This window comes from Plectropomus leopardus, chromosome 2 (genome assembly GCF_008729295.1).
Source record: "Plectropomus leopardus isolate mb chromosome 2, YSFRI_Pleo_2.0, whole genome shotgun sequence".
NCBI lineage: Eukaryota > Metazoa > Chordata > Actinopteri > Perciformes > Serranidae > Plectropomus > Plectropomus leopardus.
Genome location: NC_056464.1, coordinates 37,142,155 through 37,168,035, shown reverse-complemented (window position 1 = coordinate 37,168,035; position 25,881 = coordinate 37,142,155). Strand labels below are relative to the sequence as shown.

General features: G+C 38.6%; 1 protein-coding gene across 1 annotated transcript in view; it reads left to right on the top strand.

Moving 5' to 3' along the window:
• ptprt (protein tyrosine phosphatase receptor type T) overlaps positions 1-25,881 on the top strand; it is a 436,976-nt gene that overhangs the window by 247,649 nt on the left and 163,446 nt on the right. The window contains exons 15-16 of the mRNA XM_042510188.1: positions 11,544-11,580; positions 15,369-15,425. Coding sequence (XP_042366122.1) covers positions 11,544-11,580; positions 15,369-15,425 — 94 coding nt within the window. The remainder of the gene's footprint in view (positions 1-11,543; positions 11,581-15,368; positions 15,426-25,881) is intronic.

Genomic DNA, 25,881 nt, shown 5'->3' with positions numbered 1-25,881 from the left:
AATAAAATTCTCCAATTTTTTTTTTGACATGCCTCCTCCTTGTTGCACCACACCCTACCTTCTCATAAATAACAAACAGTCCCTAAGTTTAATTATAATATTATTCTATATTTTAACATTCATAAATGTTATATATTTGAATATTCAGTTCTAATCCTGTTCTGAATTCATTATTCTTTTAAATAATATGTAATTAAAAAGATATTATGTAGTATCGATTGTCGTTTCAGAGAATGTATGGTCTCTCTCTCTATTTGCCTTGAAGTCATGGACATTTATTGGTGAAAATGTGCATGAACCCTGTTTAGAAAAAGGTAGCGACTGGGTGCCAGACGGTAAGCTGCAGTGTCTAAATAATGTTCATAAAATTAGGGCAAAAACGCTGGAAGAGAGTGAATCTGTTATTGGCTTTTTGCTTCCACTTTAGCCGGCGAGTGTGTTTACAGTACCCACAGTCCTGCGTAGTATTCCTCTGAAGAAACCAGTGCTCCCTAATTCAACAAGATGGGAAGCGAACTGTGATTTCTGCTGTCAAAGTTGAAACTTTGTACGCTTCAGTGTTACTCGCCAGGCCAAAAGACACGTATGAAAGCCGCGTGCTGTCATTTCTCTGTTGAGGACTATTTTACTTTCCCTCCAAGCTGCATCTTTCCCCATTCACTTCCCAAAGAAAGCAATGGTCAGGGTCAGATACACAACAGCTGAACTGGAGCTCGTTGAGCTTTTGTGCATTCGTCAAGGACTCGTCAGCAGGGTGACTGCGTGTTGACAGCAGCTTGATCCTAACCCGGTCTGGTTGAAGGACACGTCTCCTTTCACACGTAAAGATGATAAAGGTGTTGCATTGTGCTCTGATTAAAAAAAAGTGCATTGGCTGAGGAGGAAATGAATTAACCAGTGAATCCACACGGCCAGTTGTCATTTGACTCTGAACAGACTGCTGAGCCACATTGCTGCACAAACAAGAATGTCAAGATTTGAATAATTTATTCTCTAAATTCAATATCTCCATTATATACCATTGCACTAAAGTGGTATTTTGCCAATCAAGGATTTAAGTTATCTGCAGTTCTCACAAAGTCCTGTAATTTCTTTAATTTCATAGCTGTCAGTCATTTTATAAGAGTAGGTGTCACTTTTTTTTTTCTCAAGCGGCTGATGTCTCAGAAAGAAACTCATTTACATTTTAGAGGACTTGGCTGGTTTGTTGTAGTTTGATCCCATGGATGAAAGTCTGTTTCTCATTCTCCGCGTGTCTTGGATAATCCTGCTCATTCTTTTTTTTTCCTTTCCCCTTTGAGCTCCACCTGTCCATCAAGGAGAACGTCTCTCCTCCCTCTTTCTCTTTCATTTTCTGTCACTTTCTCTCTCGAGAACATTTACAAGAAATTGTTCTCTCAAACCACCCACTCTCCGTCTCCTCATTGCTCACGCTGTTGCCTGTGTTTCTCTAATAGGAAAGAAAATCCACCTACATTCTTTGCATGTCTCACTTCCTTTACCCAAATTATTTCTGTTTTCTGTCTTTAAACCTTTTTTTTCCACTTCCCTCTGTGTATCTCTGTGTCCCTCTTCTCTTCTGCCTCATTTTTTCATCCCCTGTTCTCAATTAACCCTTCTTCTTCAGTCTTGTGCCTTGCTCTTGTTCCTCCAACTCTCTTTCCCTCCATCCTTTGTGCTCATCATCCATCATGTTTGTCTCATTTTTCGTCTTTTCTTTCACCCTCATTCTGTGCAGTATGGGTTCCCCCTGTTACCTTCTCGTACAATCCATTTTTCCCTTTACCCTTTTTTCTCCCTTTTTCTCCATCTTTCCATCAGTCTCATTGTATCAGTTCTCACTGTCTTTCTTGCATTTCCCTTCTTTTATTTCAGTCCTCATGCAATCACAAATAAAGAACATGATGCTTCAACAGCGCTGTGATTAATGGGTGGTTAGGTTTAGCCACAAAAATTGCTTCATTATGGTTAGGAAAAGGTCATGTTAGTTCTTGAAATACCCTGGTTTTGGTGTCTAAAAAGCAGCTGGAAATGCAGTGTTTTCTTGGTAAAAAAAATTGGCTTTTTGTGGCACTCTCCCAGGTAAAAGCAGAATTGTCTCAGTCAAACAGAGACAATTTTTGAGGCAGTATCCAAGCAGGTAACTGAGTGATGTTGTGGTGGAGAACTACTTTTTGAGGCACTATCCTGGCAAGAAATGCAGCTATGTCTAAAAAAAAAACACACCCAAAACTCCCGCTGTTTTGTGGCACTACCCCAGCTGGAAATGCAATATCTACATAAAAAACAGCGACTTTTCGTGGCACTATTCCAGCAGGACACACAGAGATGTCTGTGCAAAAATAAGAACAAAAACAAAACAAAAAACTCTTTTGGAAGCACAGTCTCAGTAAGAAATGCAGAGATGTCTTAGCAAAAAAACATGGGTTTTAGTGGCACTATCCTGGCAGGGAAGGCGGTGAAGTCCTCACTAAAAAGAACTGCTCTTTGCGTCACTCTTGAGGCAGGAAAAACAGTGATATTGGTCTGCAGCTTGGCAGGCCTACTGTAGGTGCCACACCATCCATTACCCCCCTCCATCCCCAAATGATCGATTCAGCTCATATACCGCGGCACTTTAAAAGAGTTAATATGATAAGTGTTAAACATACAAATGTAAAGTATCTGCGGTTTGTGGAGACGTACATTTACGTACATATGCCAACATTTATTCTGGCGACTGGGCTGCTCCATGTCTCCTTTTCTTGCTCCCTTTATTTCCCACCTGTTCGGCTTAACCTTTTCTCAACTTTTTTCCTCCCTCTGTGTCCTCCACCCTTTTCTTCCCTTTAATGTTTTTGCCTTCACACCATGTTCTTCCCATTTGTTCTCCTTGTCCCCCTATCCTTCCTTCTCACACTCTTTTCAGATTTTTGCTTTAACCCATCTCCCTCCCTCCCTCCCTCTGGGGTGACATCAGTCTGATGCCAGTCTCTCATCTCCCATCATTGTGCCAATTAGTTGACGCTCTGCACATTAAAACTGCTCACCAATGGCAATCTTGATATCTCCCTCGATGTCGTGTGATGTGATGTCGCATGCGCACACACACACACACACACACACACACTCACACACACACACACACCACCCACATTAAAGGCAAACACACGCACAGACAAGAATAAAGTGCCTGGGGCTGTAAGTAAGAGAAGTAAGAGCAAGAGTGATCGGGGACTTGGGGATGAGGCGCGATGGAAGGAGGGGGAATAAAAGTCTAAAAAGAGTGGAAGGGAGATTAAAGAAGATATAATACTGGAGGCAAAGATGGAGGCCGGCAGGGCTGAAGAGACATAGTGAGAGAGGAGAGACATATGAGGGACATGGTTTGCAGACTGCAGGAAAGCTAAGAATCGAAGAAAATCAGTGAAACGTCAATTCCTTCGAACTGAGTGACTTAAACACCATCCAGCACTTTAGGGAAGAGCCTGAATGCTGACTGTAAGCAGGGCTGCATCACCCAAAATGAGTTTATCCCTGCAGCCAGGTTCCAGGTTCAAGTGTCGACATATATCGACAGTAAAAGGCCAGTTTGTAAGATTTATGGGGATATATTGGCAGAAATGGAATATGATATAATAAGTATGTACTCTTTAGTGTATAATCACCTGAAAATAAGAATTGTTGTGTTTTCGTTACCTCAGAATGAGACGTTTATATCTACATAGGTAGCAAGGCCTAGTTTATGGAGATTCGACATGTTGCACCTCTATGTTTCTATAGTAGCCAAGAATGGTCACAGTAGCAAGAAGTCGAACTGCAGTGAGCAGCGCCAAACTACACTGTTTGTAACATGAAAGCGCTTTATTCTGTTTTAGAGGTTTAAATCACTTGATCTGTTTGTTTTGAAGAGGAAGAGACCTTTGTGGATAACTTGGCATCTGGTGAACGTTTGGATCTTAAGTTATTAGGAAAAAAAAACTGACTTCATATTAGCATGTGTTGGACTAGCCGCCTGCAGTGACATGCCAATGTGCATCAGAAATGCATGATTTTTTTTTTTTAAAGCTTATTTATTTATTTATTTTTTTCCCTTGGTGAGACAGGAGAGGTTGAAGTGTGAAAGGGGGAGAGAGGGGATGACATGTAGCAAAGGGCCACAGGTTGAGATTGCGGCCGCTGCTGCAAGGACATGGCCTTCTGTACATGGGGTGCTCGCTCTACCAGATGAGCTACTGGGCACCCCAGAAATACATGGATTTTTCAGCTTAAATGGCTTGAACTGAACGTGTGGGTCAGAAAAGGTGAGCACACATTTACTTCTGAGAGAAAAGGGTGAGCATGTTGTTGGTGAAGAACCCATCCCCGAGCTGCCAAACTGCGTCGGAGACTCACTGATTTGTAACATTAAACTGCTTTATTCTGTGTCGACATCTGTCTTAGTCACCTGGTCAGTTTGTTTTAGTAAAGTGGACGACCTCTGTGGATAATTTGGCTCCCAATAAAAACCTCCTGAATAACAAACACTGAAGGAATTCTTGCAGGGAGAAATTTTAGATGTTTACAATCTGCAATTCACTGCTAGATGTGATCAAATCCCCTAAATTTTACCCACTTCACCTTTAAACCTGGCTGCACCCATCAGTCTTTGAGGGCAAAGAAGCAAAAGAAAGAATTTAGTGGAATTAGGAGGTAGAGGATCAAAACAGGGATGGGGAAGAATAAAGTAAAAGATGGAGGAACAGTGAAAAGCGGGTAAATTAGCAGAGATGAGAAAGATATGTTGTCTCACCACGTCAGCACACTCATAATTAAATGGCTAAAAAATATGGATAAAAAACAGGGTGCAAAATTCAGGGAAAACTCGCAAGAGGGCAGCGGAAGAGACGGACGGGCGAGGAGGAAAGCCATAAAAGTGCAGAGGGAAGTGATGAGAAAAGTTAGCAGGTAGGAGAGGTGGAATTGTCGCAGGAGGAAGAAATGGGGCGAGAAATGGCACAAAACAAAAGGAAACGGTGGCACACACGCAAAAACATGCCCTCCCGCGCTGTGAAAAATGCAGCCAGACACCTTTTCTTGACAAGTAAAAAGCCTCAGGGGTTGGCCAAGGTACTCTGACAATCAATGTCATTCTCACACACCACACACACACACACACACGCACGCACGCACGCACGCGCGCACGCACGCACGCACGCACACACACACACACACACACACACACACACACACACACACACACACACACACACACACACACACACACACACACACACACACACACACACACACACACACACGCACAGCACGCCTCAGAGTGCAGATTTAGGTGGATGCAGGGGAGCAACATAGAGTGAAACATTTTACAAACTGACAGTCAGTGTCAATCATGATGCACTCAGCTGACCCGAAAATCCCTAAATGCACTTTTATTCTGTGTTTTGGGGGGGCATACTTCGGGAGCTGTTTACAATGAAGGCACTGGGGATATAGTGTGTGTGTTTTCTGTGTGTGTGTGTGTGTGTGTGTGTGTGTGTGTGTGTGTGTGTGTGTGTTTGTCAAGAGTTTTTGGTACCAGAAAGAGCCGTTAGCAAAACAGAAGTTGTTGAGAAACAAATAAATTTAGGAGAAAGACAGACAGCAAAAAGAGAATGAAGGAGTTATGGACTAAAAAAAAAAGTTGTTACCCTGGCTACCTCGGGTTGCCTGGGAACCCCCGACAGCCAATCACAGCATCCAGAAGTCAGACAGAAAACACACACAGTTGGCAACCCTGCCCGTCAGTCAGAGCACTGGCCCAACCAACTGTTTGATGGTAAGAAAGAAAAAGAGAGGGAAGATGGAAAGATAGATAGATGAAGAGAGAGAGCTCACCCACACAGCAGCTGCATCTCACACACACACTTAGTATTCATGTCAGGCTCCACAAAGTGAACTACTACACACACAGAAAAACACACACACTGTGTCTCCAGTGTCTCCACCGTAAACAGCTCCCCTCCTCTCGTCTCCCAACCTCTGTGGATGGAGCCAGGGCAATAAATTGGCCTCACATTTATTAACTTTGCTTCTTGCAACCTCCTGAGGTTTAGCCCATTAGCATGAGCGAAGACGAGGCTTCTCTTCACAGTGACAGTGCATCCAGAGAAGCCGGGTCTCTAAATGGACCGTAAATAGGCACGATAGGACCCAATTTTTAGAAACAGGAGTCGCTGGTGCTCTGGGAACTGATCTTTCTCCTTTGGTGGCAATTTGTGGGATATACAGACCACTTACCATAGAGACCTCTGCCCTAATGACAGGTGTAACAAAGAGGTTGAAACTGAGTCATCTATCACTGCTGAGGCCCTGTGCGATATTTGATTCTGATGAGTTTGTTATTACATGTACGTACATATGAGCCTGTTTGCCAGAAGAAACTTTTATCATTGCATGTTTCTGCAAACCATTGATATATTCCCAGTCATCTATGTCATGGTAATGGTGCGTTTATGCAACGTCGGAAGGTTGTAGCTTCAGAGTTGGGAGGTTGTTCATCCAAATTCGTTGTGTTCATGTGCATTGAGGTTGTAAAGTGGGAACAACATGGCAGATTGGTTGCATTTTTAATTCTTAGAGTGTTTAAACAAGAGGTTGTTAGCTGCTTCCAGTGTATTTGTACTTTTATGTATTATTTTATTTTTCATATACTTAATATATTATAAATTACATTTTTATATATAATCTAGGTCACTCTACATGGACAGAAGTTGATTTTAATTATTAGCATATTACACTTTACATATGATCAAAAACTGACATGATAGCTAGTTGGAACAAAATGACTACAAATATAATTTTCCGTCATGTAAAGTTTCAGTTCAAAATGTAAAGTTTCATGATTTTCGCTGTACAACAGCGTACAGTGAAAATCATGAAACTTTACATTTTGAAGCGTACAGCAATTCATTTGATATCAATCCATACCAAAACAACACATGTATTCACTGAATATGACATTTTTTTTAAACGGATATAGTGAAATTATTTGAAGCAAGGGGTCTTGACAAGTAAATATCTCCTGTAGATCAGTTGTTGTTTTAGATGACCTTTTTTTATATATTAAATAAAGATCAAAAAGTACAAAACACACTAATCACTGTAAGAGGTCATCCGTGTATTAATACGCATCATTCTCGTCATCTGTACAAGTAACCTGCAGGTGCTGACAAACGAAATTATGCATTTATGCACAGAGAAGAAAGTAAAGCGGAGAGACAGACAGATATTTAGCCAGTCGTCAGACAGACAGATGGAAAGCAGACAGAGATGTAGTAGAACCAGGTGTGTTTAGTCTTGTGGAGAGATCCAGCTTAGAGGCTCACACCATCCATCATCCACTAACATTTATCTTCCCTGCTCTTTAACTTCATAAGCCAGCTCCCAGCAAGCAAGCACACACACACACACACACACACACACACACACACAGGGGCAGGCATACAAACGCGACATTAACAAACATTCAGCATATGAACAAAGAATGCCCGTCTCCTGTTTTTCTGTTTTGCTCCCCATTATATTCTTTCACTTTTGCTGTGACTGATTGATTGCACAAAATGAAAACACACAAAAAAACAGCAGGTAACTCATGTCACTTTATGACAAACTGAAATCCACTTTCTCATAGTGCAGCCACAGTATTTTAGAAACACTGCATATTAAACTTTACTCACTCCGTCTCTCAGTCTGCCATTTTTCTCCGTCATTCTGACAGTGTGACACTTGCAGGTAGATGTCTCATTGCAGTGACACCGTTCATCAATCAGCGTGATCAGTTTTGAGCATTGCAAGATGATTTTCTGGCTCCCCTCTCAAGTGTGTGTGTGTTTTTTGTTGTTTGTGTGTGTGTGTGTGTGCAGCAGCTGTCATTTCGTCCTGGAGAGTAACTTGTCACTCAGAAATACCAACTGTCCTCCAAATGCATGCTGCCTTAAGTGGAAATTGTGAGGTTGTGTTTTCAACATCTGAAGTCAAGCGCACAAAATGTTCGATGTGATTTAAGTCAGGAGAGTACTGTTGAGGAGAGGAGAGTACTGTACTGTTCTCATTCCCAAGTTGTCAGAAAACGATGTTTTGTCACCCCTTTCAGTCTGTTATATCGATGCCAAAGACTCCCTTTAGCATTTTAATATGACGCACCAGGCTTGTAAAAACACTCAATTGTAGATCCATCTGCGGTATTACTTGACACTGTAGCAACTGACAAGAGGCGGGTGGGTCAAACATGACTTAAACCTAACGTGACCACATGGTTTTTCATACCTCATGTGACATATTTTGTTTTTTTTGCTCATGTTCCAAGGGGTTAAATGTAATTAAGTATTGGAAATAAAAGTACATGTACATCCCAAGCGAGCAGTCATCTTTGTAACAGAAACCACCATCTTCCTTCCTTATTTGGTAGCAAGAAACTAACATGATTAGGGAGTGAAGTGGAGTAAAATTATACATTTTATTTAGGAAATGTATTTAAGTAAAAGCAAACGTTGACAGAAATAGAAAAACTCAAGTAACATACAGATACTTCCAAAAAAAGTAATGAAAAAACACTTCAGTGCATTACACCACTGGGTGTCAGACCATCCACAAGCCCCTCCTCTTCCTGATCACAAACTCTGCTAAAGTTGATGTAATCAGACTACATCATTTACAGGAAAAATACACATGTAACTTTTCTGTAGTTTGCAGAAACATACAATGCCAACATCGTATTCTGGCTGAATTGTTTTGCTTTTGACTCTATTCTGTAGAACAATGTCTCTGAAAAATAAAGCTCTGCCTTTGTTTCTGCCACCAGAATACATCTGAAAGAGGTTTTATAGAAGATTTCAACCTATAAAACTAGTTCTTTTGTTTCAAGGTTTCAGTTGTCAAAAAAGAAAAAAAAAAACTCAATGTTGTTATGACCTTAAAAAGCCAAATTTAGAAGAAAATGAATGTACATTGGCAGTACCTTGGGAGTGATTTTGTTCAAATGCTAAAGTGACAGGCGTCAGTGTCGGCGGCGGCTGCCGTAATCGTCTTTGATGAAGACAAATGGGCGAACATGTGAAGGAGGCCAATCTATGTGTGACAAGTGGGTTAGATACGTACACTTACTGGTGACAGCACATCATGGAGGGAAGAAAAGACAAAAAGACAGGAGCAGTGAAGGAATGAAAAGAGCTGGAATAGAAAAGCACACGCCTCTTTAGGTGGTGACAGCCCATCAGAGAGAAAATGACAAACGGTGGAACCACAAGAACGTAAAGTGTGAGGGACGGAGAAAGGAGGACACAGAAAGCTTATTTTGGCTTGTTGGAAAGGACAACTGTGGGACAGACAGAGGTTAAGAGAGATGTGACCTGCCCTGTTAAAACTGATTTTGTAATTTTCACTTCAAAATTTAATCTTTCAACACTTTGATTATTACAGAATCATCTAGTTATAATAATGAGCATCATTTTGCAATATGCTTATAATACACTTAAACAAGAGTTTTTAAAGAGAATAATACAGAGAATTAACCCTTTGAATCCTGGGCAATTTGGCTTTATTTCTTTTAAAAACATGTGAAGAAGGCAGTGAGCAACCTTAAAGGTAATGATCCAAAAATTCACAAGAAATTAGTAAAATGTACAATATTATAACATCATTATTAGCAAAAAAAAAACAAAAAATCCTGCGAAAGTAAAACAAACAAGAAAACAAAACCAAGATATGACCTGGAAAAAAGTCTAAAAAAAAAAAATCGTAACCATTCTCTAAAATAATTTCAAATGCATAAAATGATAATTATAAGAGTAGTTCTCTGGAAATTTTTCCCAGTTTTAAAAAAAAAAAAAAATTCTTGCAGTTTGCAGGACATTTCTTGTCAAGTTGCTCATTGCCTTTTTTCTGATGTTTTTAAAAGTAATGGGAAGAAAAGTGATATAAATCCAGGTTTCAAAAGGTTAAAAAACAGGAGTCAGAGTAGAAGAAGGGAAGGAGAAAAAGTGATGTGAGGAATGGGAAAAGTGTCTACCTGTACACATGCGCATGTGTGCTTGTGCTGTACGTGATTGACAAAATATACATAACATTTACATATACTGTTTTTGTCATTTAAATTTTATTTATTTTCTATCAATCAGACAAAAAAAAAAAACCATATGACTTACATAACAGCAAACAATGCAAGAACAGAGAGACAGCCTATAATGAGAAATAATTCACAGAGTCACCCATATATCATGAGCTCCTAATTAATTGAAAGTAATTATCCCAAACTTCAGAAAATTTCACTTTTGTATTCAGGTTTAGTTTTGTTCTTTTGAATTCATCACTCATCCATAGTTAGTGTGTTACTGCAGTAGATGGCGGTCAGCACGCCCCTGGTTGTCTAACAGCAGGTAAAGTGGTAAAAACTTTCTTTATAAAGCGTACAATTAACGTGATATTGATTTTTTTTTTTTTAGGTGACTAAAATTAGTTGTGTGGCTTTTTTAAAAAGTTATATATATATATGAATAAAAGTTATTATCATGTGGTGCTGCAGTTATGAGCAAGAACTATTTTCAAAGCGGCCACTGATGCGTTCAAGGACACTGGGTCATCAGATAGTTGCATACTTTATAGCCTTTCTAATGCAAAAAAATACCAAAATTTGCATAATCCTTTTTACGGCATCAGTGTCGGTAGACTGTGATTTGATTTTCTCACATCTCTACTTGTCAACACAATGCTTTGTGTTCATGAATGTCAGAGCATCTTCGAGTGCACCACAAAGAAAAAAAATTCAAAATGATCTCTACTTCTCACAACACAACATAACAAGGACACCCTCTGTTTGTCAAACAAGTTGTTGATATTCATGGATTAGCGACAGTATTGTCAGCAGAGAATATGCAAGTGAATTGGTAGAACTTGAAATGTACTCAGAAGAAAAGTTGCATTCTGAAAATGTTTTACAATCAAAAAGTTGTATTAAGTTTTTGGGTGGCCACAGCTTGCGAAAACACAGGCATGGTCTTCTGTTCTCCTCCTGTCAACAATGGCTGACCCTGCTGATTTTAAGCAAGTTCTCCTCAATAACATTGTTTAAACTGAGCAGCTAATGTTGCTGTAAAGTTAGCAGAGTGAGATGCCCGGCAGGTGCGTCTTGTTTCCAGAGTATAGCTTTTGTTTACATATGATATGTATAGTCTTTTGACCCGTAGTTTTTCCGAAAACAAAATATTTTCACACTGCTGATTAATTCATGAGAAAATAACATTCTCCTCAATGTCTTTCGCTTGACTGCTTGTCATTATCTGCCTGCACCTATCTGAATGTGATAAAGAATTTCAAAATAAAGGCACATCCAGAATAGAATGATCCTTCATTTTAGGTGCCTCTTGCAAAGGTGCCACTCACTGGGCTGCAATAATTAATGCCTTTGAAATGAGAAAGCGTTGGATTCACAACATTCAACATGTAAACAACACTTTTCTAAGAATGAGTTAAAATTTATACATGTGATTCTGCGCCTAAACTGTATACCTGTCTGTCTCTTCTCTCCACAGGAAACCAAAATCAACTGCGTCCGCCTGGCTAACAAAGGTATGAGCACCCTTCCATTGATACTCAGTCCGCACTTATCGTATATTACTACAATTAAGATTATTCTTCTGTCTAATTTGACTTTTAATCATTGGTAAGATTAATCTTAAGAAGTGTGATTATATGACCCCCTAGAGTAGCATTGCAATGTTGCAAGTGTGTTAGATGAGATGATCACACACACATACACACACAATAGTGAGACATGAAAACCCACAACCTTTAGGCCAGACAACCCCACACCCTAACCACGTTACCCTGCATGATTTCGTTGCCTAGCACTCTTTCTCTCTCATCTCCTCTCTCCTAATCTTTCTCTTTTATTGCCCTTTTCTGTCTCACGTTCTCCCTCTTTTTCATCTCTTCTGCTCTCTCTTTTTCCATCTCACACCGCATCCATGTTGCTCATCAGTGTATAAAGTGGAACATCAGGGCCATTACATACCGATTGACCGCCTTCATTAAACCCGATGGATGGAGGCTAAAGCGTTAGCCCCAGAACCCATTTCATCCTATTCTGTTTTGCTTTCCCCATGTCTCCCATCTTTATTTGCTGCTCATCTCCGGCAAATACACCCATTTGTGTGCCAGGCGATGTGCTTTGAAAGCTTTTGAGCTTGCTATTGATTTTCCTCACCTCGTCTTTTTTTTTCTATTTCATTTTTTCATCTGCATCAAACATTGATTTGATTTTTCCACATTTTCTTTCTCTGTTCTCTTACTCTGTCTCGCTCTCTTATTATTTCTCGTCTGCATCAAGCATTTATTGCTCATTTGTGCGCATTCTTCTCCTTTTATATCATGCTTTTTTTCTTGCTCTATCCATTTCCAGGCTGTGTTTTTTTTCTTTTTTTCTGAGTGGAAAGTATTGTGGGTGGAGGTCTACAGAGTGTAGACGCTGCTCTCTGTCTGTCTGCATGTGTGTGTGTGCTTGGGAAAAGACATGCTTTTAACTTTGTGGCTGTCTTTCATATGACAAAATGCTAAATTTTTACAATATGTAGATTTAATTGTTCCCAAAACAAACTTTAAATCTACTGGAAATGTACTTTTTTGAAAGTTTTTGATATGTGGGCAGTGTTCTGAGGCAATGCAGATGGCTATTTTTTGCAAAAAGCCTATGACTAATTCATTTGTGATACCTGCTATCCACTCTCTACAGCAGCTGATTTCAATGACAAACACCACTCGTCTGGTTCAGCGGGGTCCAGTCAGTGGAATCAGCTGCTGTAGTTTTTTGTTAGAAGAAAAACATTCAGGCAGTAATTTGGAAGTAATTAAGGTTTAGTTATGTAAGCGTCTGTTAGAGAAACCCACCAGAATAAATGTTGGTATATGTTTCTGCAGACTACAGATATGAAACTGTTACTGTTATTATTATTATTATTATTGAAACTTTATTTTGAAATTGCTGGGTTATTATGTGGCCAGGTGCAGGCACAAGAACCACTCGGTTATGGTTAAGATAAGATCATGTTTTGGCTTAGAATAACCAAGTTTGGGGCCACAATACTGTTTGAAAATGCTGTAGCGTCTGTAAAAAGCAACCATTTTCTGTGCCACTGTCCCTGGTGGAAACAAGCCAACAGGTCACTAAAAAACACCAATGTTTGAGGCCTAGAAAGCGGGTCAAAACACAACAATGTAAAAACAACCATTTTGTTATTTTTTGGTCTTGAACAGTGATCTGCAGCTTGGAAGACATCTGGCCATAGGTGTCATAAATGTCCATATAATGCGTAAGAAATGTACAATTGCATCGTATTCATGGTTTGCAGAAGCGTAAAATGCCAGCATTTTCTTCTGCTGGTCAGAGGCAGAGAATCTGATTTGACTGTAACTGGATGGACTGAGCCAAAGAACTATGATTTGGGCAAGGTAATGGAAACCTTCAGGTAAAGAGAAATTAAGGGGAGGGAGATGATGTGCAATAATCATGATCAATCAACAATCAGATCAATATTTGCCACTTTCTATAAATTACTGCATACTCATTAAATAATTGGTAATCATAGAAAAAAGAAGAAAAAAAAAAACTTCTGCTTGATTGTCAGATTATTACGTGCAATACTCGAACGGGGCCAAAATGTATGTTAAACAAACCTGTATGAATTGAATAGGATTTGAGCACCATTTATTGTTTTATTTTAGTGGCTTATAATTTGTTGTGGTATATCAGTAGTCTTTATCATGTATTCTTGCTTTTTTGCACTTAAATATGAGTGTTACCTTACATACCATCTAAAAACCTGGTTCTTTGGCATAACAAAATGTTTGATTTTAAGAAAAAAGGGCCAATTATGTATCAGTTAGTTTAATTTTTGAGGAAAACTTTGTTTTCTTGCATCCCTCTTTATGAGAAGTAATCAGGGTCCAGATTTACCAGCAGCCAAAACAATTTCACAGCATCCATTTACAAATCTCACACAACTCAAGTCTCATTTATCCAGTTGTGTGCTCTGCCACACTCCCAAACAGATGCATTTTCACTAAAACTTGACTATTTAAACCTCTTCCACCTACAAGTAGCATGCCCTGAGCATGCCTGGGTATTTAAACACTGCTTTAGCAGAGTCCAAACCTATATGCGTGCCCAGGCACGCTGCTCATCCATGCGTGAGGCTGTTTGTACTGATGTATTTTAAATTATGTTTTTGGCAAAAATTTTAAAATAAATAGAAATACTGAGCATGCGACTGGATGAATGACACAACTGCAAAAGTTGTGTGAGAGTTTTTAAATGGATGTTTTGATTTAGTTTTTCTAAATGTGAACCCTAATTACTTCCATTCAGGAAAAATGTTTGCTTTATTTGGATTCTCTCTGCACCAAGGAGGCGTGTGAGAAAAACAAAATTTTCTTTGTGAATTCAAGGTAACACACAATACGTAATTAATGCATAAATGGTCCTTGTAGGACGAAGTATTTCTTTAACCAGTGAAATCATTTCTGCACTCTGCCTCTGAGAAATATAGATACAACTTTTCTTTAATCAGACAAAAAATTTTACAGTTGACTACTATTCACCATAAAATCCATCCACATATACAGCTGATAAGGCAGCGATGTGCAAGGAATCTGTCAGGGCCCACTAAAGCCACCTAGTTGCCTCAACATAGTTGCTATAAATTTCTGTAATTTAAAAACTTGATTAATCCTGATGAATAACTGATCTGACTTTGTCTCTGGGTGAATTAACCTTCACAGCACAACCCGGAGGCCAGACTGTGTCTTTGCTCCAACTTTGCCACGCCACAAAGTTCATACTTATTTTTTTTTCCTTTCAACCATCACTTCATTTCTTTTCTCTTCCATTTCCTCCTCCCTTTATTTTGATTAACCCGTCAAGCCAGGCTGACACACTGAAATGTTAACCCCCAGCACCACATCTGCATTCACTGACTCACTCTTTGGTTAACAAACATTCCCACCAGCAGCACATCTGTTAGGCCTTTCTCCTGGTAATGGGGCAGTTAAGATGCTCGTTGACACTCACTTCCTGGCAATACTTTCAGTCATATCCCAGTTCACATCTTGAGTGCGAGCTGTCCCATGGATATTAATGTTCTCGTGCTATCTCTCACCACTGCAATTTCTCTCCTCTAAGACAGATTGTGCAATTGAAAACCAGGCAGATCTAAACCTTGATGAAATGGATAAAGGAAACTATACGTCTTTTTTTCTTAGACTTTTTTTCTTCTTTCTTTTCTTTTTTTGTTGTTGTTTGTTTTCTCTCTTCTCTCTCTTTCTCATGCTTTCCGGCGGGGACGTGCGGCCCTTGGCCTTAGTGGTAATAGGTAGGGGACAAATAACAACGCCGTACATTCTAGTCATCCCAAGCGAAGGTGATTATTGCTTTATAGGCAGAATATTTTCTTCCCCATGTTATACTTTTTCATCACGGTACAACCATAAACACAACACGAACCCTGTTTCATTTCGGTTGTCCCCTGCCCTCCTCCTCCCTTTTGTTTTCTTGACTTTTCTCTTGTTTTTTTTTTAAGTTTATTTTTTAAACTCTTTGGTTTTTGTCTTTCCTTTTCATCGCCATCTTACTGCATTTGTTTGCATGTCTGCTCCGCTTCGAGTGTCGCTGGCTGTGTTTGAACGTCTTCTCTCTCTGTCTTGTATCCACACACACACACACACACACACCAATGCACAGCGGTGAAACCATGCTGCTTTCATGTGCAGTCAATAGCCTGGGTAGGAGGACAAAAAGCTAACATTAGACTTTCTTACAAAGGGATTGAAAATCAATCCCAAATTCATCCTTGGATCTTTATTGGTCTGTTAGATTAAAATCTGAATTAAGTTACAAAACACAAGGTTATTACTTGAATCATGGTTTTATTCTTACATGATGGCATTGATTTAGTGAGTGATTTGAAAAAACAGAAAGGTGTGGTGGACGAAACAGCAATGGAGGATGTTGATTCCCTTAAATAGCAACAATGGTTGATTACACCTCCTCAGTCCCCCTTGAGAAGTGAGTTTTAACTTCCATATCTTAGGTTTTTATCACTTATATAGCATGCCCTTGACGAGGACAGTTCAATCCAACATCAAAAATACATATTTTTCATCTTACCTGCTGTTTATCAATCTAGATTGTTTTGGTGTGAGTTGCAGAGTGTGCGAGATATTCGCCGTAGAGATGTCTGCCTTCTCTCCAATATAATGAACTAGATGGCACTCAGCTTCTTCAGTTTAGTTTGGTTTATTTAATTAAAAAAAGGTCAGCGAGTAATGACATTGATCATTAACAAGACATAAAAACATGATGGCACCAGATTTAGCAAGATGCTAATTTTCATCTGTAATCCTACGCTTAACAAGCTGATGCAATACATAAAATTTCAATACAGAACACAAGAAAAGCAGATACCCCACACAACAAACGACAGAAGGCACACAGTGGACAGCATAAAATACAGTATGGTATACACAAGAACTACATTTTTATAGTGACCAAGTTACTACTGCAAACGGTACGTATTGTGTAATACAAAAGCCAGTACAAAATACACAGTAACTACATTCAAAGTGATCAATGCAAATTTCTTGCACTATAAAAACAGTAACTAAAGTTGCACAATAATAAATACAATATGAAATACACAATAACTAGATTTAAAAAATGACAGAATTACTAGTGCCCACTCCTTACACTATAAAAAGTCAGTGCACACTGCACAATACAAATGACATTTTTACATTTTTAAGATGACCAGTTACAACCGCCAATGCCTTTCACAATAAAAACCGAAAGTGCACACTGCAAAGTTTATTACAAGATATACAATTACAGTAACTTCCACTTGTGCTCAAAATGCCCAAAAATACATTTGAAAAACTCAACCGCAATGTCTCTTTTTAGATATCATGACTTGGTTACTCGAGATAATAAAACTACACCCAGCAGTTTTATCAGTGGAGAAAAGGCAGACATTTCTACAGCCAATATCTCCGACACTCAGCAACTCAGACCGAAACAATCTAGATTGATAAATAGCACTGCTGGTCAGAGAAAATGAATTTATCATTGATTTTTGGGATGAACTTCAAATCACTGGGATTTAGTTAAAATTAAGAGAGATACGATGTTGCCAAAAGGTCATTAACATAACTTTTCAACCTGCCTTCAGGGCGTTTTCAGAAAGGTTTACTTGATTATACGGTGCGCCTTGAAATTACATTGAATTTGCACTTTATGCACTTTGGCAGTGGACATGAAGATTTTGGTACCGAGAAGGTAGTTACTGATTTGAATTAATATTGTAGCTACAGACCATAACCCCCTGAAACACTTATCTCAAACGTTCAGGTGTAATAATACCAAATTTGGTAGAGTTCATGTTCAGTTATTTATGTGGTGGATTAATTTCAAAGGCGTTCGGTTTGAATTGAGCCCTACCGAACACCGTCCTCCACTGATGTTTCAAGGCCACTTCCCTAAAATCACTCCTCAGCCACAAAACACACCTGCAACTCACTGCTAACCGTCATGCTTTCATTTATGAAAGTCTGTAACATTTCTTGTGAGCATCAAATACTGTGATTCAATCGTATGTTGCACTCACAGATTTGGTATTTATTAAAGGGACGACAAGCCACTGAACTAACCTTCTATTTTCTCAACATTCATGGTCATTAAAAAGAAGTGGCCTTATATTTGAAAGAAAAATCACTTCATTTTTTAATTTGTCTCTATGATCATGAGAATGTTTTCAAACCTTTTTACTTTCATCAGCAATGCTATAATATTTAAGGCCTTAAAATTCATGAATGGGTTACATTGCAAAATGAGATATCTAGCACTAAAAAATGTGAACAATTGCTGCATGTTACCAATACCTCAAAAAATAAAGTAATTTTTTTATATATGATTTTTTTATATTATGAAAATCATTTGCTGCCATGAGACCTCTTGAGAACAACACTGATTTCATCTGTAGAGTAAAATAATTTCCTTTTTTTGTATTCATTTTAGTGCAGCCCAGCTCTTTAAAACCCAGTCCTTCACGTGTCATCAAAACACAGGAGCTAAACAATGTTTACCGAACAGGATTTTATTTGGCAGTGCGGAGACGTGACAGCTGAATATGAATGCTATTCAGTGATACAACAATCAAAATGTTGACTTGAGCAATGGGGACACAACGGGGAATCAGTCAACAGCAAGCGTAGTCGTAAACTGCTGTCACTGTTCTTTGTCAAGAATATGAGATGACTTCACATGAATACAATAACACTTATTGTCCTGAGGGAAATTGATGTTGCGAGGCTCGACACAAAGAATTATGCATATCATGCACAATAGCGGACACAAGTGAAATCCTAAATTGAATAAAAATAGATTGCATTCATATGAAGCCGGCTGCTTACCTCGATGCAGATGAAAGCTCTGGGTAGTGTTAAAATGACATTTCACTGCAATGCTGAATATTGTACAGTTAGTTTTTTTTATTACTTACACAACACTTTTATCAGTGATACTCAACTTGTGGTCCGTGGGCCAAACCTGGCTCCTGATAGAGTGTTGGGTGCCCCCCCCCCAACCATTTTCTACTACTTCACAATAAAAATATAGTGATTCACACTGGGATTTATTTGTGTACTTTTAGTATAATTTTTCATAGTAGCTGGTGGTTTTAATCAACTCATCCTTTGACTCCAAAGATGTAGCAGGATCAAGGACAAATGTAATTCCTTTTTGTTTTAAAAATGACTAATAAATCTACCTTCTAAAATTCTAAAAAAAAAAAAAAAAATTGTCCCAAAATCTCAGAAATGTGCTAAAATCCTAGAAACATCCCCAAATCTTACTAAATTCCTAAAAACATCATAAAATCATAGAAACTTTCTAAAAATCCAAGAAATCTCCTTAAATGCTAGGAAAGTCATAAAATACTAGAAACTTCCTAAAATCCTAAACATCCTAAAGTTCTAAAATTAAAGTTAAATCGTAGTTACATGGCCCTGGCCTCCTGTCATTTTGCAAAAATGCTCCCCAAAGCGAAGCAAGTTGAGTATCCCTTGACTTAAATAAACCTCAATTAATGTTAAATAAACACACACATAAACACAAAATAAATAAACACACCACTGCATTGCTTGCATTTAGTGGACTGTTTGTCCAATTGGTTATAGTGCTCTAAATTAAAAACACGTGGCAAGCTCGGTTCAATATATGGTGCATTACACTGTGACATATCTGTGAGTAACATACAAAACATTAATGCATATTTTGACTCTCACGCACTCTGCATTGCACGTGCTCAGCACTTCCCTCATCATTCTCATTCAGCACTTCACAGCTAAGCCGTTGGCAGCAGCTTGCTAACTCACTGTTTAACCAACTTGATGTTTTCTAAACCAAAGAGGACTGAAACATCATATTAATGAGGCCTCTTTGACATTGTGTCTGGGCTGAGATCAACTCTTTCACTTTCAGTTCAATCAGTTCAAACCGGGAAGTCAGAAAGATGAATTTGTTGGAGGTTGTCTCTCTCAACAGCCTGTCAGCTCCAAAGTTTTTGTCTAAACCTTGGCTTTATAAACAGAGAAGATAGTTGCACTATAGTATTCAGTAGGTTGTCAGTGTGGTTAATAGGACTCCTTCAAATTCTTGCCTTTTTGAACAGATTAATCTGAATGTGATACACACACAGCCCTGGTTATATACCACTCTTCCTCTGTGCAGCACCAGCCAGGTGGCAGAAGTCCCACTTTGTTTATTTGTTCTGCTTCAGTATTTCAGAAATGTATATTTCAACTGTTATGCAATAAAAACAAATGAGTCGAACATGAATGTAAAGCCAAATTTACACAGCAGCTCAATTTGTGCTATCTCAATAAAATGTCTTTTGAACCAGACAAAACCAGACAACCAGACAAAATCTGATCTTTATTTAATCAGTTGGAACAACAAAACTTAGTGAACTTACTTTTATTCTGGACCACGTCCACAGAATTTTTGAAAAGATGACTTTTTTTCACTTTTCTGATTGAACTCTGTCTCAAATTAGTATTTGTCAGTGCTTGCATCTTCATTATTAGAGACAGCTTTGATGATTTTGCAACATGGCTGTGAAGGAGGCAGTTAAAAGAATAAAATGTTCACATATTGTAAAAATGTTTTCTCACACAGCGCTTTGTATTGTATCTTACAAGTAAGTGTCCCACCATTAGAGTTCCCCACGGAGGACGTTTTTCTGTTGGCAACTTGGAAGTTAGCGTCGCCCTGGTTACCTTGTCAAAAAATCTGTTGGGATTTTTCCATTGGCTCTGTGGTAAACAGAGATTTATGATTCTTACACATTTTGTTAAGCAAGATAATCTTCACAAATTATTACCACTTTCAGGATTGTTGAAGCCTAAATGTAATCACCAGAGTAAAAAGCTAAAGTTAGACCATAAATGAACTACACTACCGTCACGTCGCCTCCGCGACAAGGCTCTAAAGGTTAGTTCGCTGCGGCTTGATGGGATGACGTTCTGTAGTCTCATTTAGCGACCACCTTTTTAAGACACATGAAAGCTTCAAAGTCTGTAAGTGGGATATTCGCTGACATATTTTATATTGTAGAATAAAATGTAGAAGTCTCTACACTAATAATTTTATAATTTCCGGGTTTTAGGAAGTATAAGGGTTCTCTATTGTTTTACATTTAAGTTAATCTTTTCCTGACATATTTTTTGTTTTAAATTAGCTGTCTCACAAGGTACCTCCAGTTTCGCTTAGTAGTCGACATGATGCAAATTCCTTTAGCTTGGTTTCACGCCTTGTAATTAGTTGATCTTCAGGGTATAACCCTGTAAATTCAAGGCTAATCCTGCTCCAGAGCAGGGCCAAAAAACCCCAAGGCTAAAGTTGAGATTAGAGCATTTTGGAAAATTAAAGCTTTCTTAGCTCCAGGCCAACAGCTTCCTAAGCGCCAGGCTAACAACTCGCTTAATCCGTGTGCAGTGTGAAAAAGGGCCTTTTCTCCTGTCATATGTGAAAGGGCAACTGCGGTGCACTGGTCACTCGATCACAGCCTCCCAGCTCACAATAATGTGGCTTATACGTCACCTACAGTGCATACCTCTTGTATGAACAGTTAATGAGAGCGGCCTGCTGTAAAATATCAAAGCCAGCAAGTGAAGCAAATGCACAAAAACCATCCCTTGGCACGCATGTATTTTTGGATATACCACAGTTTCAGTTATGAGCTGCATCTTTCAAACGTGGTCACTGATAAGTATCTGCAGTTTTTAAAGCTTTAAGCCAGCTAGTTACCAGATCATTTTTTAATATTTTGATTGTCTGAAGAGAAATAATTTTCCATGTGATGCTCATTGTGACAAGCAGAAAGCATGCACTGATAAGTGGGACTTCTCCATTGGCAGCATCTGTATGCTCTGCATGAGTTTGTTTCCTGTATCTCACGGGAGCATCGAACCCACCCCGTCATCCATACACTGGTATTATATGTCAGCTGCAATTCCCATTCCCATTAGTCCTGAGGTCGTTTATAATTGCTGGTATACGGAGTCGTGTTGTAACTGACTCTTGCGCTGTGCAATACTGATGCAACATGTGGCTTGCTATCTGTGTATGTGTGTGTGTGTGTGTGTGTGTGTGTGTGTGTGTGTGTGAGAGAGATGTGAGTGTGCGTGACTGAACTGTAAAAGTGAAACATTGAAGGAATTACATCTGAATTATCTTCGCCATTGACCAACACAAACACACAGCGTTCTTTACAACCTCTCCTTTCCCGTCATCTTCTAGTGCCACCTGCTTGCTGCTTAGTGACTCAGTTTACTCTCTGAATTTGCAACAGATTGAGTCAAGCTGTTAAAACAAAAACAAAAGAACTCCTCAGGGGTCTTTGCAGGTGAATATCTGGCGATGATGTGACATTTTAAGGGCACGGTACCAGTCAGCAGTGGGTGAAATGCTGCTCAAGCTGTACGGGGAGCATGCAGGGTTCGACTGCACCTCCAGCTGACAGAGAAATAAAGAAGGAGAGAAGCTGAGAGACAGAGAGAGTCAAAGAGAAAGAGACCATATTCCAGAGAGGAGAAGAAATAAAGCCCAAGAGAGAAGTAGAAGATCAAAACTAAGAGAGAGAGAAAGTGAAAGAAACTGACTTGAAGAAAGTCAGAGTAAAGAAAAGACAAATTCAGCAGTGGAGACAGGCTCAGGCTCAAGGTTTTTCAAGTGTTTTCCCTTCTTTTCGTTGCATTGTGTATGCAGACAGGTGTACTGCCTCGTTCTCCGCCAGACAGACATCGTGGCGAATTGTTGTCTTATGCTAAATTCGCCCTTCCAACTCTGCCATGAATTTTCCACCTGCTCCGCAGAGCAGCGACAAAATGTTTAATTGTCCCTGCGTAAATCTGAGGGCCCAGGTCGTAAAGTACTCACAAGCATCTGGGGATAGACAAGAGGAAAGAGAGGGGAATGGAAAGAATAAGAAAAGGTGAGTAGAAAAGAAAGAAAGTCAGAAACACTGAAGACATGTAAAAAGCAGGGAAAATGGCAGAAATGTAGATAGATAGGTAGGTAGATAGATAGATAGATAGATAGATAAAGAAAGTGTGGAGACTCGGAACAAGCTGAATTGTGTATTTATGAACTCTTGAACTCGCTACTTAATTCAGAAGGGTGTTTGGTTTTCTGCACTGTTACAAATCGAGTCGGGCATTCAGGCAGCCATTTAAAGCTTTTATTCTTTTAAGCAAAAATTACTTTGTGAACACTTTAATCAGATTGAGCTCGCGGCTGGCCCTGTGGTCAAAAAAGTTGTTTGATCTCAAAATCGGCACAACTTTGATCAAGATTAAAGTGACTTAACTTTCCAGTATTACACACTTGGGTCTAATTGTTGTTGTAATATAGCTTATATCAGTTAGTTTGATTACACGCTTGTGGCGCTTTGTTGCCTTAATTATGGCCTTTCAAAAACAGAAAATCCTTTTTGTGGGGATAAAAGTAAAAGAAGGCAGAATGCATTGTGGTCAGCCCACAGATTGAACCTTGATAAAGCTCTGCAGTGCAAAAAATGAACTAATATTACATAACTTGTAATTTTGTTCATTTTACCCCCAGATAAATGCTCTCTAGTTGAATGGTTTCAAATTGCTGGGTGACTTGAACTTATTGGGTTCCATTGTTGTCAAAAGTGTTATAATTTGCCAAATGTTAAGTGACCAAAAGAAAAGCAGCTAATATAAAACTATTAAAAAATAAATGAAAGTTTAAATGTTACCAAGGTACCAAACACTCAACACTGTAAAATCTAATAATGTGATCTTACTTTGAAAAAAAACCTAGGAAACTAATGCCCTTGAAGAAGGTATACAACTGTAACTTCATTAATATGGCTTTATAAGTAAAATTGAACTGAACTGAAAAATGTAACTATTAGTCCCAAGTTATTTTTACTAAATATCTAATCGTAAAGTTTACTTAATTTTTGTTTGTATATACTTAATTGTTCTTTGGTTTTTGAAACTTGAAAATAATTACAGTGGTGTAAATAAGAACAGTGGTGTTTAGTTAAGTAAATTTAGGAAGATTTAAAAAATCTATCAATAATTACAACAAAAAATAAGAAGCTTGCAGGGTTTTTTCAACAAAATACCATTCTAAACACCTGAAAAGGGATAGGTTTTTGTGGAAAAATAATAAAATCATACAATCAAAACAAATCCACTTTTAAGCCTTATAAAATAACTGAAAAACCTGAGGATTCCAACAGGGATCCATTGCAGTTTTTTCGCGAAAAATACTCAATCAAGTTTCAGCCAATGTACAAGTTAATTAAACTTTTAATAAACTTTCTCTTCAAAACAAATATTCCACATCTAATTGATTAAGAGAACATTTTAATCCCAAGCTAAAAAGGCAAGCCGTACCAGTTGAGACTGATCCAGACACCGTTAGTGATATTGCTTTTCCTTCTGATAGCAGAAGTCAATCCAATTTATAAACAGTCTCATGCCTTAAAAACACATTATTCAAAACCATAGCATTTTGTCATCAGAATTCTTTACTGGAACTCAAATTCCAGATTGCATAGTCTGATGGAGGACGCACACTGTTGCACAGCAGTCTGCAGCTCTAAATTAACTGTAGTTTTAAACTTGAAAGTTTGGCACAAAAAGCTCAACTGATAAAGCCTCGAGCAGCTGTTAACTTCTTGCATTTATGATAACATATGGTTGTGTATCCGTTTTAGTACTCTTCATAAATAAGTTTTACGTTCCATTTGTCTTGTATGCTGCTGAATAAATTTTGTCTGCTTGGCTTTTATGAAGAAAGCGATGAGTTACCCTGAGTTGAATTAGTTTCCAGTATAAATCTACTTTTCTGATAGCACCTTTATAAGTTAATGTCTTCCAGTGCGTTTATTGCAAACGACACAAAATGAATTTCAGTTGTGCAATATGTCATCTTTTTGGTTCCAGAGGGGTTTTATAATCTCAAGGCCTTACCTCCCTACCAGCCTTGCAGCTTTTGTGGCTGTCAGTTTACCGCAGCTGGGTCCTAACATGCAATTCACTTTGGCCTTTGGCTGTGTTACCTTGTCAGAAACAAATTCCCTTCAAGCGGGAATCAAAACTCTATTTGAACACAATGTCTTTGTGTATCCCTATAATTGATTTGGTCATCACATAGCATGTTGCATTGCATTTTGGGATTGTTTTCAGAAAATGGGATATGGAAGCTGTCATGTAGCTCTCAACAGATCTGGACTGGAGAGAGAATGGATAGTATAGCACACACACTCTTACAAAGATGCATAACATTCACTCCAGCTAGGCTTGGGCGGTATGTAATAATTTATACCTTCATACCTGTCTGAAATTTCAGGGGGGTATAGGGTATATGACGTTATAAATGAGTGGCAATAACCCCCGCCCCACCTCCCCCACTGCGAGTTCATTACGTACTTTCAGCTTTTCAGACTACACAATACACATTAAAAAACACCATATTGTTAAGAAAAGTAAAGAAAAGTAAAATTCTCACTCTAATCTTCCTGCTTGCTTAAGGGTATTGAAAAACATACCTTTGGGATTTCTAAATACCCTGGTGTACCGTCATATGCCTGTGATACTGCCCAAGCATTACTCCAACCAGCACTCACACTGATACACATACACATACACAGAATTTGTACTTTCAGTACTTTCTATAGGAATGACATTCAATCCTTTCAAATGTATCGAATTTATTAATAAGTGTTCCAATACAGTGGAGCCAGAAAGGATTATTGGTTTTCATCGACAGGAGTTCGTCAATAATCAGCAAAAATGGTATAATTTTCAGCTGTGAAATATCTGGGAAATAAACTTTTTATACTTTCACACTGGCAATAGCCTGGTCAGGACATAATATTTTTGGGTTGCCCATCTGTCCCATTCTCATTAAAAAGATTTCTTCGGTTTCCCCTGAGGGCATTTGTTCAAAGGATTCAAGGATGAACTAATTAGAGGTTGACAGTCGGAGGTCAAGATCACTGTGACCTCACAAAACACGTTTTTGGCCATAATTCAAGAATTTATACGCTAAATATTACAACATTTCACAAAAATACAATATAATTATGAAATGATGTGGTTTTTCATCCAAAAAAACAAAGGTCAACTTCACTGTGACATCTTAATGCTCGACAAAAAAAATGTGGCTATTAGTTAATGCCATAATTTAGGAGCAGAAGGGGAGACATTTGGTCAGATACTGAATGGTGACACTTATCTTGGGTATCCATCTTGAAACTGTGCTGACTGTGCAGATCTTCTGTG